Source organism: Zootoca vivipara, chromosome 11 (assembly GCF_965207765.1).
Source record: "Zootoca vivipara chromosome 11, rZooViv2.hap1.1, whole genome shotgun sequence".
NCBI classification, from domain to species: Eukaryota; Metazoa; Chordata; class Lepidosauria; order Squamata; family Lacertidae; genus Zootoca; species Zootoca vivipara.
This window is the reverse complement of record NC_142594.1, coordinates 8,800,742-8,824,852: the sequence shown is the minus strand read 5'-3', so window position 1 is coordinate 8,824,852 and position 24,111 is coordinate 8,800,742. Positions and strand designations below refer to the sequence as shown.

The 24,111-nt window shown below is 42.5% G+C and overlaps 1 protein-coding gene across 2 annotated transcripts in view; it reads left to right on the top strand.

The window, feature by feature from the left end:
- The window catches only part of STAC (SH3 and cysteine rich domain), a 69,564-nt gene that overhangs the window by 10,214 nt on the left and 35,239 nt on the right, over nucleotides 1-24,111 (top strand). For both annotated transcript variants that reach the window (XM_035130095.3, XM_088654177.1), the window contains exon 2: nucleotides 16,362-16,638. In XM_035130095.3, the coding sequence (XP_034985986.1) occupies nucleotides 16,362-16,638 (277 nt within the window). The remainder of the gene's footprint in view (nucleotides 1-16,361; nucleotides 16,639-24,111) is intronic.

Here is a 24,111-nt window from a genome sequence, read left to right as displayed (position 1 = left end):
AGCATGCAGATTTCTAAAGGATGAGCTGTTCCTGAGCCACGAGAAAGCAGCTATAACTTAGCTGCTCAGCACAGTTCTAATGAAAGTATGAGAAAGATTCATTTACAGCCTATTGTAAACATTGTCTTCAAAGAATTTCCCTAGACTCTTATGTATTTGTAGGCACACCCACCCACAAACCCACACCCCCATACACTTAATGGATAGTAAATACATCCTAATAAAATTAAGTTTCTAATATAGATATGTGGAGAAGACCCAGCTCTTGAGCTAGATTATCCAGCTTGCAATCCTATTGAAGCTAATTGGTTTTAAGTCATGGTGTGTTTGACCGATAGAGTTGCATGGAGATTTCCCCTGCATAATAGAATTAATACCTTTTGGGTCTCTATTGGTGACGGATAGGTTACTAGCTACTGAATATTTTAAAAGGGCAAGGAAATGGCATGAAGACTATGTTCATCCATCCTTCAGTCTGCTGAGTAAACATTCAGCATGCAAACTTCAGTTTCAAGGAGGGAAACTCTTTTAAAAATATTCCCAAAGAGGATTTGAAAACAGCCAGCTCTTCCAAAGCTGTTTTCCATAAGTCTACATAAAATGGTGAGTACACATTGTGCATAAATGAGACTTCTTATACAGAGGGGGGGGTGAATTAGATACTAAGCTGGGCATACACACTGTGAACTTTTCAAGGTGTATCCATTCACCGAGCAAGGAAGAGCTGGTGTTTGTCTATGGATAACTGATTTTAAACTTCTGTCTTGTTTGAGGTATCAGCGCATAATGTATCTCCCCCTCTTTACTTGTACATATTGCCTAGATTCGAATATTGTCTCACTAGCGAATGTTTCCATTTTATTTGATATAAATATATTTTCATTGATTACCAATATATAACAACTACAAGAAAAAGATATGAAAGCAAAATCCCAACTAACCCTCCTCCAGGACAGATAAATCTTGTTAAGTTTGCCAAAGTTCAATCTGTGCTTATACATCTTCACATTACGTTGTTTGTGCATTTTCCCATTCCTGTCATCACTTGACAAAGTCTGTTTTGTTTTGTTTTATAAAAGAGAGAGAGAGTAGAAGCATTGCATCAAAATGCTTTGCAGCAAAATGTTGGATTAGATGAATGGGTATCCACAGGAGGGGGGGCAAGAGGAGACAACCTGTGAACCCCCAGATGAACCATTATCACCAGATTCCCAGCTTTCTTACAAAAGAAAAGTTTCTAGCATTTGTAGAACCTGAGATATGATGGAAGTGGGGGATGTACAGACACTATTCTTCTCAATTTTGTGAAAAATCAGCCTGCTCCCCATAGGTTCCCCATCCTTGTATTAGAAACTGTAGTGCAGTAAAGCAAATACCTATTTTCGCATAGGTGAATGTCCATTGGCAATCCAAGCATCAATACAATGTGAGGGCACCAGATGTGCTGCGATACAAAATTTGTATCAATCATTCTCAAAGGGTTACTGTGGCTCAGATATTAGGATGCCATCCAGTGGTGCAGATACATAATTTTAAACTCTGGACTACATGGTCTGATCATAGCTGTCAAGTTCTCCCTTTTTTTAAAAGGGAAATTCCCTTATGCTGAATAGGCTTCCTCGCGAGAAAAGGGAAAACTTGACAGCTATGGGTCTGATGCTCCTCCACTCTTGCACACCCACACACGCACACTGTACTTGGGGTTGCATTTGAACCCATGCTCCTAGATAGCAATTTGAGGACAATTTTTCATGACTGAACACCATTTCCCATATATCTTATGTTATCCTCTGCAACAGAAACCTATGCTGGATCCTCCACCACGAGACAGCAGAACCCCAAAGCTCTTGGTGCCAGTTTTAATTTCTTTGGTATCACCACTGCTGCCAAATTCTCAGGGATATTGAGCACTATAGGAAATTACTTGAGTTGAAACAGGCTCCCAGGCCAGGGTTTAGTCACCTCCCATACTGCTTTACAAAACTGTTTCTAAGTTCGAAGCCACTGGGTTCCAGTACAGTTGCCCCACTTGCCATCTTAAAGCAGAGTTATGCCATAATTTCTCAGAATAAAATTTTGGGTAGGGATAGGATGAAGTTATTCTGACTATTGAAGTCCATTTTTGCTCACCCTTAGGATAGGCTGTGAATTTTAGCTATGACAGGTTAAACCTGTCTATGACAGGTTAAATAGCATGTGAGCTATTGATGATGTTCTGCACACTCTTTTGAATATGCTGAGAAACAGCCCTCATGTTAGGATGGAAATCCTGATAAACAAAGATTCTCGCTTGTGGGGAGGTTTCAAGATGTTTCCACTTCCAAAGTGTCACTATTTTGTGGTATCTGAAGAAGTGTGCATGCACACAAAAGCTCATACCAAAATAAAAAACTTAGTTGGTCTTTAAGGTGCTGCTGGAAGGAATTTTTTTTATTTTGTTTCGACTATTTTGTGGGTGAGGTTCAATCACATATTGGCTAATTCCGGTTGTACAAGTGGTTCTGATGCTCTTGTGCAGTAAAGCCACACACACACACACACACACACACACACACACACACACACACACACAAAAGGACATTTTGTGGTAAGGGAAATGATAGAGAAAGACACTGGATGGTGTGGGATTGCAGTTCCTTGATATTGCATAGCCTCCCCACAAACAAATCAGAATGAAAGCTGAATAAACTGCAGACATTGGGAAATGCCCCTCAAACATTGTGCAAATAGATCTGAATGAATGCCCAATAAACAGTGGGTATTCTATAGCATCCCTGCAAACTCTGTGGATGAATGTCCAATACACAGGTTGTCTGGAAGTGACCTGTGCATTCAGTTGAATGCACATTAAAATCCGCTTCTGGTTACGCCTGTTACGTTAATTGCCCAAACATCTGAAGAGCAGCTGGTCCACCTAGGGATGTTTAACCCTCCATGTGTTCATGTGAACACCTGCGCACAACTTTTGTCTTAAAGAACCACACCCTTGGCTTGTTTTCTCTTCACAAGGCTGAAAGAGCGCTTTGCATCTTTCTACTTTGAGTACCTTGCGCATGGAATAAACAAACTTGACATTGAAGGCTTTCATAGAAAACTAGGGGTTTTCACCTCTCCTCTCTTGCCACAAACCTGATCTGTATGCTTGATAAGGCTGACTTCAATGAAATTCAAATGGGTAAGGATTTGAATAGTTACCCAACGAACAGGTAGTGATTTGAAGAAGACTTGGGATAGGGGGAGCAGGCAGTCTGGAATTCCTTCCTGCAGTCTGGAATTCCCATGGCATTTAAACAAACCTAATGTGAGGTTGTTGATGCAAATTAACAATCTTTCATGCAACCTTGTTATCCCTCCTCATGTAAACAAGCTCTAAAGTAGCTGTTTTATTAACTACTACCATCAGGTTATTCCACCATCCTCAGGAGCTTTTGAGACACAGTTTGAATTCCTGAGTCAATCCATATATATATATATATATATATATATATATATATATATATATGGAGTGTCAGCGGCAGCTCAGGAAACATCCTTTGCTTGATGTAGATAAGCTTTTAAATGACATTGGGAAATGGAGCATTATTTATACCTAACATGCACACTGCTTTATTAATGAGGACCGTTTCAGTAAAGTCAACCATTCTGAATGGAAAGCAGAATACTGCTGAGCTGCTGCGCATGCCAATTAGGCACAGGCTTCACGGGAGTAAAATGCTCAACTCTGGCTGACGTACCCTTTAGGGCTATTGTTTAAATAAAAATAGAAGAACAATCCTTTCGTGCATTGAGGGGTAGGGTGGGTTTCTTATGATAAAGCAAGCCATAACCTCGGTCACAGCAAAATGACGGGTATGCTAGGCTTGCTGTTGAAAATGGTTATGAATCTTATATGTATGATTTTCACGGTTCTCCCCCTCCTCAATTAATCCACACAACAACTGTGAGTGGGGATTTGAACCCTGGTCTCCCAGCTCCTAGTCTCACACTCTTAACCACTGCACCATGCTTAAAGCAGTTTAAAGCAGCTTGCTATGTTCCTATGTTCTTAATTAAAAGAGGTCAAAGCAATGAAGATATGGACACTGTTCTGAACACCTTCCTATGAAGATGGAGACCTAATTCATACATTACCAAAATGGCTTTCTTATGGGCCAGATCCTGTATCATTCAGGTAGTGTTTGCACTATTAGTTGCCACTTAAAGCTGAAGAAGTGGTAAGTCACCCCTTGCATGAATGTCAAAGATACACCCAAACACAACACAGCTTTCATTTTAAACTAAGTTAGCATTACATGGTCCTCATAGACAAAGCAGTGACTCAAAAGTTCATTTGTTTATATTAATTAAATTTGTATACCATCCTTCCTCTGAAGTTCCCAGGGCGATTCACAACAGAAAAAAACAAAATGAGAATACAAAATATATAATAAAACAAAAACAAACTAATAACCACACACACATTTTAAAAAGCCATAGAATGTTAATCAGGAGAAGGCCTGGCCGAAGAAAAATGTTTTCACCTAATGAAGGCACCAGGCAAGCCTCCCTGGGGAGAGCATTCCACAAATGGGGAGCCACCACAGAAAAAGCCTGTTCTCGTGTTGCCACCCTCTCATGGAGGAGGCACACAAAGAAGTGTTTGCATAGGGTAACATAGCACTTACTGTTATGTGATCCCATTTATCAGTTGCCATGTATCTCATTAAACCTCAGTTTGTTTGGGCAGTGGTGATCTCGGGTTTTCTACAGAGCTTTATAGAAAACAGGGGTGAGGTTTGCTTGTACGTTTCCCTTCAGCCTTGTTGAAAAGTTTGAAAAAGTGAGCAGGAGGGGAGCTTTGAAACTAGCCAGACTGCAGGATGCTCATGTGGGCTTTATGCTGAATCACAAAATAGTTTCACAAGACTTGACTGCTGCGCACGTTTTCACCAGCTCACTGCAATTAAGCTCAATTTTCAGTGAGGTGTTTTGTTTTGTTTTTCCAAATGACAAGCATACCTAATTCCCTGAGACCCATGTAGCCAAGTTCTAATCCAGGCATTGGCAGACTCAGCCCTCCAGATATTTTGGGACTACAACTCCCATCTTTAGTCTTTATTCTTTTCTTTCTCTCACGCAGTGGGCATGGATAGATCCCTTGCAGAAAACAAAATTCTGAGTTCATGTCTTGTCAAGTGTCATGAAGCCTATAAAGAAGATGGATGGCCCTTTTTTAAATAGGAGAGGGATGTTTTATATGTGATTCTAGGCCTGCAGAGAACTACCAGGCACAGTAGATGCCAAAGACTTGGCTGTTCTTTCTTACTTTTTTAAAACTGAGTCACGTATTCAAGAAAAACAAATTGATGCCTTGCTATGAGCAAGGGAAAATCTATCTCTGCTAGATGTTTGCTGCCCAATAATTAATGTTTGACAAAGAAGCAGTTTTTCTTTCTTCAGTTGTAGCCTTTCTTTATTTCCCAGACATCCATACTAACAAACCCTGAAACAATTATTCCTATTGTTTTTGTTGGTTGTTGCTTAGTACCAAATACAAATAGATTAAGCAAGGTACAGGCACTAAAGCAGTATATACCATTCCCATGAAAATTGGATACAGTGGTTCTGAGGTACAAACGCCTCAGGTTACAAACTCTGCTAACCTGGAAGAGTTACCTTGAGTTGAGAACTTTGCCCCAGGATGAGAACGGAAATCGTGTGCCAGAGGCACAGCGGCAGCAAGAGGCCCCATTAGCAAAAGCACGCCTCTAGTTAAGAACAGTTTCAGGTTAAGAACGGACCTCCAGAATGAATTAAGTTTGTAACTAGAGGTACCACTGTACGTTCAGAGAGAGTTTTAAGCAACCAGCATATAGCAAGGCATATGAGTCCTTTCCAGAGGAGGTTGGTGGCAGGTCAAAGTCCAATTAATGAATGTTGAGGAAGGGAGCTTATATTTCTTTAATTTGATATAAAATAATATATGCTACATCTATTTTTTTTTCTATACTTTGTCCCTAACCAGCTTCTAAGAGACAATTCATTTAGCTGGGGGTTATTGTTGCTCTTGTTTCCCGACGGCACTTCCAAATCCTACAAAAAGTGAGATTTGTAGATCAGCAAAATTGTTGTTTTGAGATGATGGCCTACATTGTCTCTCTAAAGACTGAATGTTTATTTCCTAACTACTTGACCCAAGGAACAGAAGAGAGCCCCGAAAGAAGGATAAGCATGTGGACAAGAGGTGCAATAATAGCAGTGGAGGGATATTCAGAATCAAACCAAAATGTGGAATGCTGCCGCAACACATACAGAAAGTGTGTCCCTCCTTAAAGGAGAAGGGTTAGACCAGATTATGAAAATTCATCTAAATTGCTCCCACCCACCCTGATTTTAGTTCTTCGATTGTCAACATTTCAGATTCACATCTATAACTTTTTGCCTTTAGGCTTGGATGTAGGATTTGGAGAGATCCAACTGTGCTGTGAGCACGTTATCTTTAGCGGTTTCCAGACATAGGCGTAATATTGGAAATGGGTCATGCGAATATCACAAACAGGTCGTTTGCAACAGGGTTTTGCTTTTAACTTAGCTGCTTTCCCCCAAAAAGAGTAAATCTGGATGGGTAAATGGGTGTGCAGGAATACAGAATAGCATTTTTTTATGCCAACAGCCATCATGTTTGTATGCATGAGGAACACCCAGCACACAACACATGCTCACCTGGAAGCAGCCTTCATTGTTATCCCTGACACTTGTCCAGTGCCACCTAGAAGGGCAGTGGGTCCTTATCCCTGCTTTGCAGGTGGGTGGCATGTTCAGCTGTGCTGCAGAGAGTGGGGAGGGGAGAAAGGTTTCCATTAGGTCCTGCAAAGATTTAAAAGAGGTAAAAGACCCCTGGACAGTTAAGTCCAGTCAAAGGTGACTATGGAGTTGCGACACTCATCTCACTTTTCAGGCCAAGGGAGCAGCTTTCCGGGTCATGTGGCCAGCAGGACTAAACCGCTTCTGGCACCAAGGGAACACCATGACAGAAGTCAGAGCGCATGGAAACGCCGTTTACTTTCCCACCACAGCAGTACCTATTTATCTACTTGCGCTGGTATGCTTTCAAACTGCTAGTTTGGCAGAAGCTGAGACAAAGCAACGGGAGCTCACCCCGCTGTGCAGATTAGAACTGCTGACCATAGCTGTCAAGTTTTCCCTTTTCTCGCGAGGAAGCCTATTCAGCATAAGGGAATTTCCCTTAGAAAAAAGGGAGAACTTGACAGCTATGCTGCCCACCTTCTGATCGGCAAGCCCAAGAGGCTTAATGGTTTAGACTACAGCACCACCTGCGTCCCTTAAGGTCCTGCAATGACCTTTCTGGAAGGCCTCCCCCCACCACTCATGCCTGCCCACTGTCAAGTAGCATGGCTCAGTAGAAGTATTGGTTACAGCTGCAGTGGCCAGCCACAGTACCTGACCCACCGAAAAAGAACCTGCACCCCAAGAGTAACCCCGCTCTGCCCCTTAGCTGCCCAGCTGCAGCAATTTTGGGAGCTCTGGCTGCTAGTATTGCTGGATCACTTGAGTGCAATCAGCTGTGAGAATGGGATGGAACTCGTCTATCAACCTCTATTTTCAATCTCGGCAGGAAAAAGATCTAGGTTACAAATCACTGCGCTACCTTTCAGGCAAGACCAGAGGTAATAGTAGTTTATATGTCAGTTGTGGAATACTCTTGCATTTATTTCGCCTGTGTAAAGGAGATTTAGTCCTTGGTGGTGATAACCTGGCATTTTCAGTCAGTCCTGATAGCTTAACATGTGCCCTTCATATATATTTCCAGTTTCTGGTCCTTTTTCAGATCAGGAGTTGAGGGCTCCATATTCTTAAGAAGTGCCCGTTTTTGGAAATTTCCAGGAAGTGAATTTTCTAATCTGGTTATGTTGTACTAGTGGAATTCAGCCCGTTTAAAAACGGGCGCTAGAGCGCGTGTCTCGGCAAAAGCCGGGGCCGCGGCGCCGCCTCCTTGGCCAGGACACCATGGGCGCCGCTGGGAGAAGGAGAGGTGTTGGGGCTCAGGCAGCCAAGGGGCGGAAAGGAGGCTGCCTGGCCTGAAGGAGCCTCCGCCGGGGCAAAGGCAAGCGAGGCGCTGAGTGGCGGCTCTCTTTCCCCGGCGCCGCTTCCTGCCTTTGCCCCCGGCCTGAGAGGCAGCCGTTCCTGGCGGCTGCTTGCCGTCATGTCCCACCAGACCGGCATCCAAGGTACTGAGCCCCTTCTCGGATAGCAGAACCCGCAGCTTCCCCCGGCGCCCCTCCCTGCCCCCTTGGTCTGCTGGTCGTAGGGGGGGAAGGGGGGAAAGCAGCCTCCTCCTCCTCCTCGCTCTTTAGCGCAAGCACACTGAGGCGCTTGTCCGGCCGGGAGCGGCGGTTGGTAGAGGGGTGGGGGGGTGGGGAGAGCGTGTGTGTGTGTGCGTGCGTGCAGTCTCTGCATCCAATCCCTGTGTCCCTGGGGCCCATGCGCAGTAACCCAGGGACACAGGAGTGGAGTCCCTGGGTTAGGGTGGAGTCTCAGTTTCCTCCCCAGCCTCTCTCTCACACACATGCATCATTATGAGATATCGAAGTCAGTGCGATGAACTCAGCTGGATGACTGGGTCTTGGGAGGATTGTGAAATCCATAGTTTCCAATTTTATTTCTTTTATTTTTAAAAAACCATAGCAGATTTTCAGAGCCAGTGCCAACACATCACGTGCTTGGGCAAAAATGTCAAAGGAGATGCTGAAGTGTTGCGTGTACAAACTAAGGGTACATTTCTGAACCTTAGTGGTCACTTGGCCTACGTCTCAGAACAAGCCACCTGGCTAACCATTATCACTTCATGGGCTGTATGCCATCATTTCCCCATTGAGTTACTACGACATCAGAGCCAACATGTTTATATGACTTCCTGTTATAACAATTAAAATGTTTTATTCTACTTGTGTTCCATGATCCTATATTTGGTCTGAAACATTAAAAAATGCTCTCAAGTATAATAATAATAATAATAATAATAATAATAATAATAATAATAATAATTTATTACTTATACCCCACCCATCTGGCTAGGCCTCCCCAGCCTCTCTGGGCAGCTCCCAACAGAATATTAAAAACACGATAAAACATCAAACATTAAAAACTTCCCTAAACAGGGCTGCCTTCCGGTGTTTTCTAAAAGTCAGGTAGTTGTTTATTTCCTTGACATCTGACGGGAGGGCATTCCACAGGGCAGGTGCCATTCCCAAGGTTAAAAGTAGAGATACACACACACACACACACACACACACACACCCTTAAACTGACAATTCAGATCATCAGCTTTCCATATGCAAACTGTAGGTGGTTTCAGGATTCCTACCAGGTGCGGGCATCTAATCGCATCACTCAAGTGATTGCAACAGTAAAAGGATGAATTACACAAAATGAGAAGGTGGCCTTCTGAGCTACACTGGCAAACTGCAGCTAATCAGAGCCCAGTGGGACATCAGCTCTCTTGAGGTTTCCTGAGTTTCATCCTTCTAAAAAAAATTTATTCAACTTCAAGCCAAGGAATCCAACTCTTTCTCAGATTACTATTTGGTTTGATTTGATTATATATATATATATATATATATATATATATATATATATATATATATATATTTGCCGAACGGACGCCAGTGGCATTTAAATGCATTTTGGTGTGAGGAAAGTCCTGCTCTGGAATACCCCTACCCAATACTGGTCCAGGTCACATGTAACACTAGGTCAAAGCAGGACAAATAAGCAAACCTGAGAGAAGACCACAGTCACTCCATGGGTTCTGCTAATGCCATTCTTCTGTGAGGTAAGCCGTGATTTGGCTTAGCATTACAACCAGACCCAAGCTTCTCCACACAAACCATGAGCAGTGAGCCATAAAACAAACCTTGGTTCATCTGGAGCAAAATCAATCATAAACCCAGATTCAGATATGAAACCACAGAGCACGTCAGCCATAGGACTGGAAAGAGAACAAAGCAAGCTGCAGTCTTCTCTCCAGGAACCACGTTTTCTCATTCACACTAAACCATGGTTTGACTTAGCACTGGGACACTACAGTGTTTTCCTTATAGTTTTGCTGGCAGATTGGTGGAAGCTACCTCTTTGATCAACAGGTGAACCATAGGGGAGAATGGGAAGAGTTTGCTGCTTTCCTAATAAAGTAGGGGTGGAGAACATGTGCCCTCCCCAAACGTTGTTTAACTTCCAACTTGAATCAGCCCAGCCAGCAAGACCAATGGCTCCTGTTATAAAACAGCTGTGTGCTTTATTTGGTCAACTTCTGCTCCTTGATTGTTTTTGGAAATGCATTGCTGTGAGTTGCTTGTTGCTCTGGTGTGTGAGTCTGGGGGCAGGGAATCTTTGAAGCCTCCTTGTAGCATCTGGCTTCCTCCTGTAGCATGGCTTGCATCTTTGTACCTGTTTTCCTAAGTGTATTCATTGTCTGATAAGTTTGGTTCAGCTTTTGCCTGCTTGGTCTGCACAATATCAACTGTGTCAAACGAGCTAATATCAGTTAGCAGGTCTAAAGCAGAGGCCTCACAGTGAACTGGTTTAGAATGCTATTCAGGCCCGTCCTGTGATTACCTTTAAATATTACCCTTTCTTTCTTTCTATGGGTGGGGTATAAATTTATTATTATTATTATTATTATTATTATTATTATTATTATTATTATTATTATAGACTGGGGGAAGCAACCTTAAAGTAACTCACATGCTGGCTGGAGCTGATGGGAGTTCAGTACTTCTGGAGGGCACCAGTTTGGCTACATGTATAATACTTTTCATGCAATGCTGTGCTAGACACATTTTGCCCAGCTGAGTGCAGTGTGACTTACTGCTTGTAAAGTGTGCTGAGGATTGCAGGCTAAGATTCTGTTTGAATAAGCTTCGACCTCAAATTGAAGTGCTTCAGAGTCCCACGTGTGCATTGGAATTCATGTAGAACTTGGGTACAAATAGGTTTTGCCATTCACTTTGCTGGAGTGAGCAGCTCTGTGTATGCATTACTTTGGGCGTGTAGAACTGCACAAAGAAAAGCCTTGGCGCAGGAGAGCTTTGAATGTACCACAGAACCAACCACCAGCTAATTTTGAATGAGCCAGAATAAGCAGCATTGGACCTTGGGGTTTGCATGCTCTCCACTCCCCTCACTTTCTCTAGTGTAGCCAAGAAGAGGCATTTGGAATCTCACACTTCCACTTTTGTTACTTTTGGCCAAACCAGCAAACTATTGTTAAGGACAGTTTGGTCGAATCAGACAACTTCTAACCATGGTTTATGCATCTGGTTTGGTTAACCAGACCATAGTTAGCATTAACCACAGTTTCTTGGTTCAAAGGTCACACCCAGCAATGATTAAGGAAAAGCAGAAACAAAATATTGCCGATTCCTTTGGACTACAACTCCCACCTGTCCTGGTCAGCATGGTCAAGAATGATGGAGTTGAGCCCAAAACATATGGAGGGTGCCAGGATGAAGAATCCTGATTTACAGTGGTGGCCTTTGTATGTCTATAAGAGATATGTCAGTTGGAGTAACACTGGTATATCAACAATTACTTTAAATTGGAAATGCTTTAGTTTCCATAGAAATAAACTGTTTACCTGACACATTTCAAGGTTGCAGATAAATGTTGGTATGGATCTTTTTTTTCTTGCAATGCAAGATTCAGATTATTTTGCATGCATCTCGGGATAGCTTAAAGAAAAAAATGTCCTATCAGTCAGAGGAGGGTGGACATTTAGCTGGCAATGGCTATAGAAATTTTTCAATGCTGCGTTTTTACTCTAAAAATCCAGTAAACAAAGCTGGCTTGTGGGGGGGGGGGGAGAGAGAGAGAAGGAAAAGAAATGAGTGGGTGATTGAATCCAATTTTCTTAATACCTTTCATTATTTATACTGCATGAAATCTTATATCAATTTCATCGGAACAAACAAAATGAATAAAATGAGGGGGTTTGACTTTAAATGTATTTGTTTTGAGGATGCCAGTGGGTGAGAAATTTAGACTGAGTTTGTTTCCTAATGGTTTGATATTTGGACATTTTGAAATCATAACAAGAGCTGGTTCCTGTGAAGATCTATGGAAAAATCTGTTCTGGTTATTTGATTCCAGATGATGGCTTCCAATGTTAGTGGTTGCTTAAACATGAACACTCACTGTGGCCACTGAGCTTTCCCCCAAATAAGTGCTTTTCTCTTATGATTATTATTACTGACAGTCTACCCACTAGACCACACTGACTATACACACACAGAGAGACACACACTTATCTATAATGACTTGGATATCTCCACTAGTGTTTTCTTTTAGAGTTTTTTGCAGTGTGAAAATTCCGTCCTTTGTGGGATCTGCACTTTGTCACAAATGTGAGTCAAAACTAAGGTAGGGAGCAGGTGGCACTGTGGCCTAAACCACTGAGCCCCTTGGGCTTGTGGATCAGAAGGTTGGCAGATTGAATCCGCATAATAGGGTGAGCTCCCATTGCTCTGTCCAGCTCCTGCCAACCTGCCAGTTTGAAAGCATACCAACATGAGTAGATCAATAGGTACCCCTACAGCAGGAAGGTAAGTGGTGTTTCCATGTGCCAGAAGGACAAATGCCGGCTTCCCTCTGCCTGAAACAAGATGATCGCCACACCCCATAATCAGGTTTGACGGGACTGGTCCAGGGGTCCTTTACCTTTACCTTCTTTACCAAGATAGGGAAAATTGATGGCCAGGCTAGTGTGATGGCTTTGTGTAAGCATGGTGTTCTGCTATCTGAATTAAATACTCTCCAATGTTGGAAAAAGAGTCCTCCCTTGTTTTCTGAAGCATAGGTTGCCTTGCTTACTTGCACATTGTTGAAGCAGCACAACAGGAGGAACCGAAGCCACATCTTTATTCATTGCCTGCCAATAATTCTGCTTGATCACAGCTTTATCATTCCAAGATCTGTGAGCAACTCACTAGAACCCCCTATTTTTTGTGTGTTAATAATTAAAAAAGGGAAACTTCCCCCTGGGGCACATAAGTTCAAAGTGTGACTGATGTGTGTCGCAGAGGAAAGCAAACCGGTAGAAAAATGAACTAGAAATATTATGAGCTTTCAAAACTTTTAGAAGACATCTGAAGGCAGCCATGTTTAGGGAAGTTTTGAATGTTCAGTGTTTTATTGTATTTTTAATATTTTGTTGGAAGCCACCCAGAGTGGCTGGTGAAACCCAGCCAGATGGGCGGGGTATAAATATTATTATTATTATTATTATTATTATTATTATTATTATTATTATTATGAAAAAATTAAAAGCTGCTAGAGGATCTGCTGTACTCCAATAAACTAATATAGTGGCAATGCTTTGGATACTATTCATACTAAGTTTCATGCAAATGAAACTGTATCAAAAGCCACATCCTAATATTTTGGGGGGACTACCTTTTCTGCCTGTAAGAAAGGAGTTAATTCATTAAACCTCTGCACCCTTCAGTTAAATTATTTTTCAGTTACCATTTACTTAAGTGTCAGAAACTACTCACTTGGGGAGAGACCCAAAGTAGTTAGTGGAAGCTGCCTTATACCCAGGCAGGCAAATGGTTCATCTAGCTCAATATTAGCTAGCTCAATATCAGCAACAGCTTTCCAGATAGAGAGCTTTGAGGCAGAGCCGGTGGTTTACGTGCTAAACGTCCCAGGTTAACAGTCCCTGGCAAATGCAGTTAAAAGGGATCCTGTGCTGCTAAGGAAGTGTGGAGGACCCAGGGAAAGACTCTACCATTAAGCAGAGAGTGGCAGCTGATTTAGGCTGTCAGGAAGAGGCAGCACAATATTTACTATATTGTTGTGATTTTACTCCCATGGAGAGGCAGTTGTGGGGTTTTGCTGTCTCAGCCTTTCTTCTTTCATTCAAGACTCGCTCTCTACCTTGATCTGGGAATTAGTCGCACCACCTGCCTCAAGCAGCAAAATGTTTTGGGCTGCCCCTGGAGGTCACTTTCTGCCAGACTCCCCAGAGAGCCCTTGCCAGCTAGACTAGACTACGACTGGACTAGGAGGACAATTAGCCTGGCCCAGTGTAAAGGAGCTTCCTAGGTCCTCCTTGGATCCAGCTGCTCAGTTATCTCTGCACAGTGGAAGTATTTGCACATCTCTCCCTTTCATACAAACCCAAGGCTGGCATATGGAAATGCATGTAGCCAAAGGTTTTCAGTTGCACCACGGGTAGATTGATGTACCCTTGACTCCAGAGACAGTTTTCGCTGATCAGAATGCCAGAGCAGGTGGAAGCAGAGGAGGACATGCTAGGCATGTGTTTCCTGCTGGAAGAGTGCTCTAAACACATCACTTCTTGAAAAGAACTCATAAGAGAAAGAGCGGGGAACCCAACACTAATTAGCAATGGGTCGGTTTTTGAAGTGCAGTGGTTTGGTGTGTCCTGCAGGCGTGCTTTCTTGGCTAAGGGTCGTGGCTACATAAAAGGGCATTGGGTGGCGAGAGAGTCCTTGTTCTCAGGAACAAACTTCTCTGAGGACGTTCTCTAAGGAAAACCTAGTTTCCCCACCAGTGAGGTCAACCTTGGGCATCGTAATGTTACAGAAGGAAGAAGACGTGCAAGGGCCTCTGTCTACTGTTTCTCCACATTTCTGTCTTGCTTGAAATACAGCTTTCAGATCTATCCACCCAGATGATGTGCAAACTGTCCCTGTATTGTCAGCTTTTGCATCCTTCAGATTAGTTTCTGACCAAGGGGGGGGGGGAGTAACAGGAAGACTGGGTCCTTATGCTTCCTGTCCTGCCTGAATTTACAACCTGGTTGCAACTGAAGCAATAACTGACATAGTTGCCTAAAGCAGCCTCCACTGACCTGGTGTCCATCGGTTGTTTTGGACTATAAGCCATGACAGATGGGGCTGATGAGAACTGTAGTCCAAAATAGCTGGAGGGCAGCAGTTGGCAAAGGCTGCCCTAAAGTAATGGGAAGGATTACAGTACTCTGATAGAAGCTATTGCCAATATTAATCCATAGTCCGTTTGCCCTGGTCCTCCTTTTGCGCCCAGACACAACCTAGCCTTTCTGTACATTCGGGCAAATGGCTTCTGTGGAATTAATTAGCAAATCATGTTATGTCTGAAACTGAGCTTACAGCATTAAATTAGTTTCTCGGGGCCTATTGCTGAGCCAGCAAGAGGGCTGTTATTTAGAAAAACAAGCACTTAGTTGTACTGCTTAGTTTTGCTCCCTGGTAGAAGAAGAAGAGTGTTTACCATTTAATTAACCTCATGCGGCATGGTGGGAATGGATGGCAAATCAATAATGAATGTCATTACAGTCACCTTGTGCAACTGCAATTCTGGTTTTCAAACGATGGGGAAATGATAATGACTCTTGATTTCTGCAGGAGCACTTTCAGTGGTAGGCAGGTGATTAGTTATGAAGCTCAGCGCTCCCACTGGAGGTATGAAGAAAGCTGGCTGCAAATCTCTCTGAGAAGAGCAGCCAAGGGACTGGAAACACAAGATGGAGGGCACTGTTTATCGCCTTGTCCTGTTATTTATTTTCATCTCAAAAATCGTTGAATTAAGAACTCAATGGTGCTTGTGTGTTTAGGAAGGGAGTTAATGGGTGTGATGCAGTAAACAGCAATTTTGCATGTGAGCAAAAGTCCCTAGGAATGTGTCTCTTCCTGTACTTGTGAACATGTGTGACACAGGAAGTTGTCTTGACTCAGTAAGACCACTGGTCCTTCTCTTACTCAGGATTGTCCACACTGCCTGGCAGCAGATCTCCAAGGTTTCAGTCAAGAGTCTCTCCTAGGGATCAAACCTGCGACCTTCTGCAGGCAGAGTAATGCTCTACTCCTGAACTATGGCCCTTCCCCTGTGACTTCAGAGGTGGCCATTATTACCTGCTTGATGTCATTTTGCCATTGAGAAACATGACAAAATGGTGCAGGTTCTCTTTCTGGCTATGTGTGGCCTCTCCCACAATAGAAGGGGGGGAAACCAAATACCTGTAATATAAATAGCAAAATCCAACAGGAAGATCATCCCATTGAAAAGAATAGGAACTGCACAAGAGGAGACAACTCCCATTGATTTCACTAAAACTAGCACAGGGAACTTTCCATTGGAGTGTGTCATTTAAATCATAGTAACCATTTCTAAATAGGCACATATGCAATGCATTGTTGGGGCAATGCAGAGCTACTCATCAGTCTGGATTGTATTCAAATTTGAGTAACTGGAATTACGTTGTATACAACTAAGGTCAGCAAGAACTGCATGTCATTAGGAACCTGATCATACTATGATGAGCTTTGCTATTTGAACAATGTTTTGTTGCATTGCAGCTCCAGAAACTGAAACGATCGCTGTCTTTCAAGACCAAAAGTTTACGGAGTAAAAGTGCAGACAACTTTTTCCAGAGGACAAACAGTGACATGAAGTTGCAGGTAGATTTGCTATCAGAAATCAGCCCCAGAACTGGCCAGCTCTCAACCTCTGAAAGTCAGACATCTACTCCCACCATAGTCCAACACCAACAGGAAAGCAACAAGACTCACATTTTCCAGGAGCACATATTCAAAAAACCTACGTTCTGTGACATCTGCAACCACATGATTGTAGGTAAGAATAGTTTTGCTTCTTCCCAAGCACCTAATGTACAATGGTGTTTTCCAGGGTGTGATAAAGAAAACTTGGGCTGATTATTTGAATCTTTTAGAATGTGCATGCAAGACCTCTAGGCAAAATTTTGTCCAAAGGATCCATTTCCTTTTATGTATTTATCATGATAGAAGGGTTTGTTGTCCCTTGAGAATTCCAGAGCTCTGAATCTTATAAGTGCACAGAATAAGATAAATAGGAATCAAATAAACATATAAGCTTTTCATTATAATATCACATCCAAGGCAGCAAATGCTATCAGTCTGAAATGATTGCAAGCCTTTGAACCCCATCAAGCAGTTTGCACCAATTAAGATGTCACTTAGGCCTGTAGACAATATTTCTGCAGTTTAATTTTCAGAAACATTCATGAAATTTAGAAATGAAATTCTAAAACCCTTCATAGCACTCAGATGCCTGGCTAGCCCACCCTTCTGTGACACCAGAGCATCTAGACTAGTAAGAGGTGTATAATTTATTTATTATGTATTTTACTTGCTAGACATCTCATAAACAAGCTCTTGAGCTGTAGGCATGGTGGTTATGATATCTTTGCTGTGCAGATCAGCTGTTTGCCACTGGATGATTCTAATAGTTTCATACCTTAGTGGTTAAGATTTTTGTAAGGGGAAGAGAATACAGGGACCCTCCTCCCATCATCAAGAGCAGCTCCTCCAATAGCAGCAATGCCAGCGGGGAGGGGGAGGAGTCCAGTGAGGAAGGAGGAAGAGGGATGCAGGGCTCCGGCAACACAGAAGAGCCCCTGCTACACGTGAGGCAGGAAGAGAGGGGGGTAGGGGGGAGAAGGAAAACATGGAGCGTAGACCCTCCCCCCCCCCGGTTCCGGAATTACGCAGGAGAAGGAGGGGGAGAAGGTTTGCTGTCCCGAGACTCTTATGCTGGAAGAAGTCGAGGGGTGGTCCATTCCCGGATTCTGCATCGGACTAAGCAGACATGTTCTACACACCAGTTCCACTGTAAATAGACTGCACTAAATAAAACTGTCTAAAGACAAGAATGTGGAGCGTCATTACTCTAGAGTAGTCGCAACAACAACCTCTGACAATTTTGCTACAAGATGGCATAAATATATTGTATTAATCTCCCCCTCACTGACATGGGAGTCCATTGGACTAGTTAATGCATCTGATCACTCAAAACCATCTTCTGACTAGATCATTGGCCAATTGTGACAAAGTAGAACCACTGTGGTCTTGCAAGGTGGGTGAGGATCTCAACGAGATGTTGGGTAGAGATCATAATTGTATAGAGAAGGGGAATTATATAGTAATCATTATGTCATCTGTGCACTATGGTGTTTCTGCATGTTAGCCAGAGCTAACTAAACATTTCTCCCGATAAACCTAATGATCTACAAATTCTGAGACTGTATTTCTATGGTCCTAGAACCTAAAGATTGTTAGAAGCCATGCTTCTATAGGAAAAGAATAGTATATCATACGGGAAAGATTCAAGGAGTTCTAATGGTGTTGAAAGAGAGATGAAGTCCAAGAAGTGGTATCTGGCAGGAAGCTGGAAGAAGAACGATAAATATACTCTTGTAGATAACTGATACAATGTTTCATAAGCAGATACTTCCTTCAGCATATGTTGGAAGTTCTCACACTGATAGGATTGATGTAAGCAAATAAGTCTGTTTTCTGTACCGGTTAGGCAAAGATTGTTCTATGATATGGTCTAACTGAATGGTCTTTTACCCTAACTAGGGAGGCAAAACTTTGCCCACTTATGATTTGTCTGCCAGTGAATGGGGAAATCCCAAAGTGCCAACAATCTTATGCGGCACTTATTTCACCAAGCTGTTCATCAGTGGCTTTTTAAGTTGAGCAAATCAATATCAAGGGAATTCCAATCTTGGAGAGCATTGTAGACCTTCAAGAAACAAGAGCTACATGTCCCGTCCCCCCACAACCCCCATCCCCAAATATATATTGGGAAATTCGTACTTTTAACCAACTTTCTGTATATTTAAGTTAATTTCAACAACAGTGGAAGCACATTTGAGAGGAGAATTTGAAATTTACAAAGATAAGAGGGCATACTTTTCCCCTATCCAAGTTTGAATAAAAATGTATAAAACATATTCTGAATTGAAGTGTGCAATTTGAAAACTTGCAAGAGCTTTGCAAGACAAGGATATTATTCTTAGTCTTCTTTTCAACCAAGATTCAGTGAATATCCAGAATATCCTTCTTACTCTTACCAATGTATAAATTTAGCTGGTGTCTTTCCGACTGCCGTTGGATCATTACAACAATTGTTGGATAAACTGAATGCCAACCATGAGGCCTGCGGACAGAGGAGAGGATGCAACAAAATGCAGTGCTTTGATTAGTGCACTCTAAAAACCTTCACACAAACACTCCTGGACCTTTACATACATGTGTCTGGGGGCTTATTCAGCCCTTTCAAAATAAAACACATGCACAAATATTATGGAAACTGGGGAAGATGTGGTGTTTTTTCAGAACCACCCCAAGCAAGCAGACAAACAGTACAGTTGCACCAGTGGAAGCGAATGCTGGATATTTAACAATAAAGCACTTAAAAGGCTGCAAGATCACTTCAATACAAAGATATAGGGCTGGATCTGGAGGCTACAGAAAGAGATGTATTACACACATGTACAACCATGATGCTTGTGTAATTGCGTTTGCGCATGCCAACAAAACATTCTCGATCCCTGAATCAATTCCACAAGTGCTTATCGTTCAAAAAGAGTGAAAGCTTTTTGTTCTGGATTCTGCGCAAGCTGTGTCTGTTTAGGAATAAATTCTGGGTCTTTATGCTATTAAATTCTCCATGCAAAACTGGGTATCAACATATCACCTGGTTCAACCTCTTCTGAACCTGCAGGTGTTGTTGGACTCCAACTTTTACAATCCCCACCCAGCAGGACCAATGGCCAGAGATGATGAGAATTCCCCTTGAACATCTGGAGGGCCCTCCATATGTCATGTACTGACAAATATAATGGTGTGATAAATGCAGTACTGTAGTGTAAACCTTCCCTTTGTTTCAGATGAAACTAAGGGTTTTCTTGGTTTTTCACCAGATATGTCTTTGCTGTCTAACCTATCCTAATAAGAGGAAGATACGATGAGAATGCTGTATTTAATATTTCCTGTACAAGATGCTGAGACTCTTGTTATGTATAGATTCAGAATACCACCGAGGCCTACAGATTATGCATGATGGTAACATTCCATGAAGCTGAGAAATATTTTAATTCCTCAGGCTGTTAGAATAGCTTGGTTAACAATAAGTATTCAGATTTAGGTAGGTAGCTGTGTTGGTCTGACACAGTCGAAATATATATTTTTAAAAAATTTAAAAAAATGTCCGGTAGCACCTTAGAGACCAACTAAGTTTGTTCTTGGTATAAACTTTTGTGTTTGCATGCACACTTCTTCAGATACACATATATTTCAAATAAGTATTCAGTTTTTGCAAAGGAAAAAAATTGAGAATCAGAGTATTTGCGGATGCAAGGCAGGTTCCAAAGCCCTGAATTTTTATGACCACTTGAGTCTTTTTTCTCTTTTGATAGCTGAAACTAGTTCTGATTCATTATGTGATTTATTTGTCGGCTAATAATGTAGAACTTGCAAGGAATGTAAAAGAGCAATGCTAATGATCGTTCCCAACCACCTAGCCTACCCTGTCCAACAATATATCCAGTCTGGTTTGGTTTAGTCATATTTTTCCATTCACCCTTGAGATAACATGTTAATGTATTTGAGGGGTGGCGAGGTAGGAAGGAGTCAATATTCTGCAGGAAGATACTATTTAAGAGCCAGTCTGGGCTGAAACTGCAAAGCCAGCACATCAAAACACGAGGCTATTACTTTGATGTGCTTCGGCCTCTTTCCTTTCCTTCTTTCTCTGTAGTGTTTTCATGTACAGAAAGTTTTCCACTGAAGAAAACAAGTGCTGAAAAAATATATCCTTTTTTAAAAAAAACAAAAACCATGCTATTCCTGAAGTCCATTTCCTGTAGTGACTCGAATGGAAAAAATCTTCACTTTCCACACATTCTTTGCATACTGTGCCTCAGCATCTGTGTCAAATCCCTAAAAACATTCCCTCCGATTTATTGTTATGTTTTGGTGCACATCAGTCTACCCTGAACTGGTTAGACCAGCAGAATCAGGAAGGAACTCAAAAGCAAGATTGCATAATATATCTTGTTTCTTCAGTGAATGTTCCTCTTGACACCCCCTTAGCTGGAAGAGCAATCATTCACTTTATGTTTTGCAATGTAATCAATTGCAATTTCATTTCACTTTATGCAATATAAATTAGATCCCCCGCCCCTCAAAATACAACCATCATTGAAAACTATCAGAGATGCATAACCATTTTTCTCATGAAGACTGCAGGAGCCCTTAAGTATGAATATTTATCTGTGTTTTGAACTCGAACTCTGTTCCTAATCCTTCTTCCCCTGCATTAACTGTTTCATGGGTGACCACAAAGGCATCCTTGCATACAATCACAGGGCGCCACTGAAGTTTGAGAGCCCAAACTTACTGTGCAGCCCAATTAATATGGGGCACCTTTGTAATCAGTCAAAAGCATTTTAATCAGCATTGCATCCCTGAACTTTGAACAGAATAGGTGCTAACTCTACCCTGATGCAGGTGTTCTATGTTTGTCACAGAATTGTAGAGTTGGAAGGGACCCCGAGGGTCATCTAGTGCAGGGGTCAGCAACCTAAGGCCCATGGGCCACAAGCGGCCCACAGGGGTCGTTTAACCAGCCCATGAGCCGCCCCTGAACCGAGCCACCTGCTCAGCGAGTCCCCGCACACTGTGCTAAACCAGCGCAGCGCGGGGACTCACTTCTGTGGTGCCGGAAATCCCATCTGTGGAGACACAGATGCTGGAAATTGCGGGTGCGGGCGTGATCTGGCCCACAGAGGGATCTCCGCTGGAGTGAACCGGCCCAGGCACCGTAAACCTTGCCGACCCCTGATCTAGTGTAACCTCCTGCAATGCTAGAAATGTGCAAATGCTACTCTTAAGTTTTTCTCCCTGTTTGCTGTCCTAACTCTTTTAGTTCCACATACACTGCTACAACTCATGCCACGTTTGGCGCTTTTTCTGAACTCTCATATTTATTTATTTTGGGGGGGGCAATCGCTCACAGGAGCCATCTTCTTGCCTTCTTTAGTTACATGCAAAATAACAATACACCTACAGTTTCAGCTGTGGGGCAACTGTTGTGGAAACAAGTGAGCTAAGCCACGCTGAAACTGATGGAGAGCAGCATAGGTTAATTGTGGGAAACTATTAGCATTTTTTGTTGCTGCTGCTACTGCTTTTTTTTCTTTAAGTCTCCAGAGAAGATAGCTCACTCCTAATGCTTCCTTTTTTTAATGCTGTTTCCAAAGAAAGATATGTCCCTGGGAAATAAGTTCTAATTTTAAGCTTGTTTTTAGCATGCCTACATGCAAGAACACATTGAGTTGTTTCCACTGGGGAATTTTTGTTTTGTTTTTTTAATCCATCAGGACCTAGAAGACACATTCTGGGTGGTAACTAATGATCACAGAATGGGCGAAAAAAACCCCACAAATATGTTAGTTTTGCGGAATTTAATTTATAGGGTCAACTCCATAGCTTTCTCAAAATGCCATGTGCCCAAAATTCCACCAGTCAGAGGGACTGTGAGTTTAAAAAGATCATCCTGGGTGGTTTCTTTTTTTAAAAAAAACCCCATGGTGTTATTGACTGTAGGCCCTGGCAGGCATCGCCATTTTCAGTAGACCCCCAACTGCCATGAACCCAAGAACCCCCATTAGCCATGAACCCAAGAATCCACCTGGAAAATCCAGGTGGGGACACCAGACCTATCATTACATTTTGCAATTCAGTGGAATGTGTTGTGTCGCTGTAGACCTGCCTATAATTCTTTATACTTATTGCAATTGTTTAAATTGTTGGGAGGACTCCAAATCCAATTCTGTGTGTGAATACACACATTCACCAACTCTCTCCCTACAATAAATTTCTCTTAGGCTTGCTGTAAAAGTTTTGCTGCAATGAATCTGTTAGTCTTTTAGTTTGCTAAATTGCTCTTGCTGTTTTTGCTACAGCAGCCTAGCGCACAACTTCTCTTGTGAGATGTCAGGCTTCTGAGGCACTTGTATACTTTCTTATTGTTAAAAGAATGTAGCTGCACATTTAGAACTAGCTCAAATGATATTATTGAAAGACGAGCTTTATTGGTTTTCTCCATACAATTTTCTCCATACCTTGGGCGATTTCGTTCTTCGTTGCCTTAGTGGCACAATAGACTTTCCATTTCTTGTACATTTTTACAGCTTGCTTTAAAATCTCCTGCTACAGCTGCCTTAGGAGTCTTCCTATCTTCCTTCCCTGCTGGATTAACAAAACTGCAGCATGGAATTTATGCTTCCTGCAGCATCACCAGCTAACTTATCTGAAGCCTGCTGTCCGAATCATACTGCTCTTCCCTACTCTAAAAACCCCAAAAGATTCACCTTCATCTGTTGCATCCAATTTAATGGCTATGGAACTCCACTTGAAATTCTGGCACTGAAAACTTCTACTGATAGTCTCATAGAGCAAGCAGATTTTCTGCCTCTTATGTCTTTTAAGTGAAGTACAGAGGTACCTCGGGTTACATACGCTTCAGGTTACAGACTCCACTAACCCAGAAATAGTACCTCAGGTTAAGAACTTTGCTTCAGGATAAGAACAGAAATTGTGTTCCGGCGGCGCAGCAGCAGCAGGAGGCCCCATTAGCTAAAGTAGTGTCTCAGGTTAAGAACAGTTTCAGGTTAAGAATGGACCTCCGGAACGAGGTTCTTAACCCGAGGTACCACTGTAGCCACAAATAGAGGGGACGTGGGTGGTGCTTTGGTGTAAACCACTGAGCCTTGGGCTTGCCGATCGGAAGGTTGGCGGTTCAAATCCCCGTGACGGGGTGAGCTCCCGTTGCTCGGTCCCTGCTCCTGCCAACCTAGCAGTTCGAAAGCACATCAAAGTGCAAGTAGATAAATAGGTACCACTCTGGCAGGAAGGTAAAGTGGCATTTCCGTGCGCTGCTCTGGTTTCGCCAGAAGCGGCTTAGTCATGCTGGCCACATGACCCGGAAAAGCTGTCTGTGGACCAACGCCGGCTCCCTCGGCCAGTAAAGCGAGATGAACACTGCAACCCCAGAGTTGTTCGCAACTGGACTTAACTGTCAGGAGTCCTTTACCTTTTTTTTTTAAGCCACAAATAGATGAAGCTCAAGGATGGCTGAAACAGGCCATATGTAGTCTCATACAACAGCAATTAATTAACTGACCAATTATTAACTGATTATTATTGATTATTATTATTACCCCCAGTGCTTTGGGGGGTAAAAAATGAGGTGGCAGTATTCCTCTGTTTGTGTCAA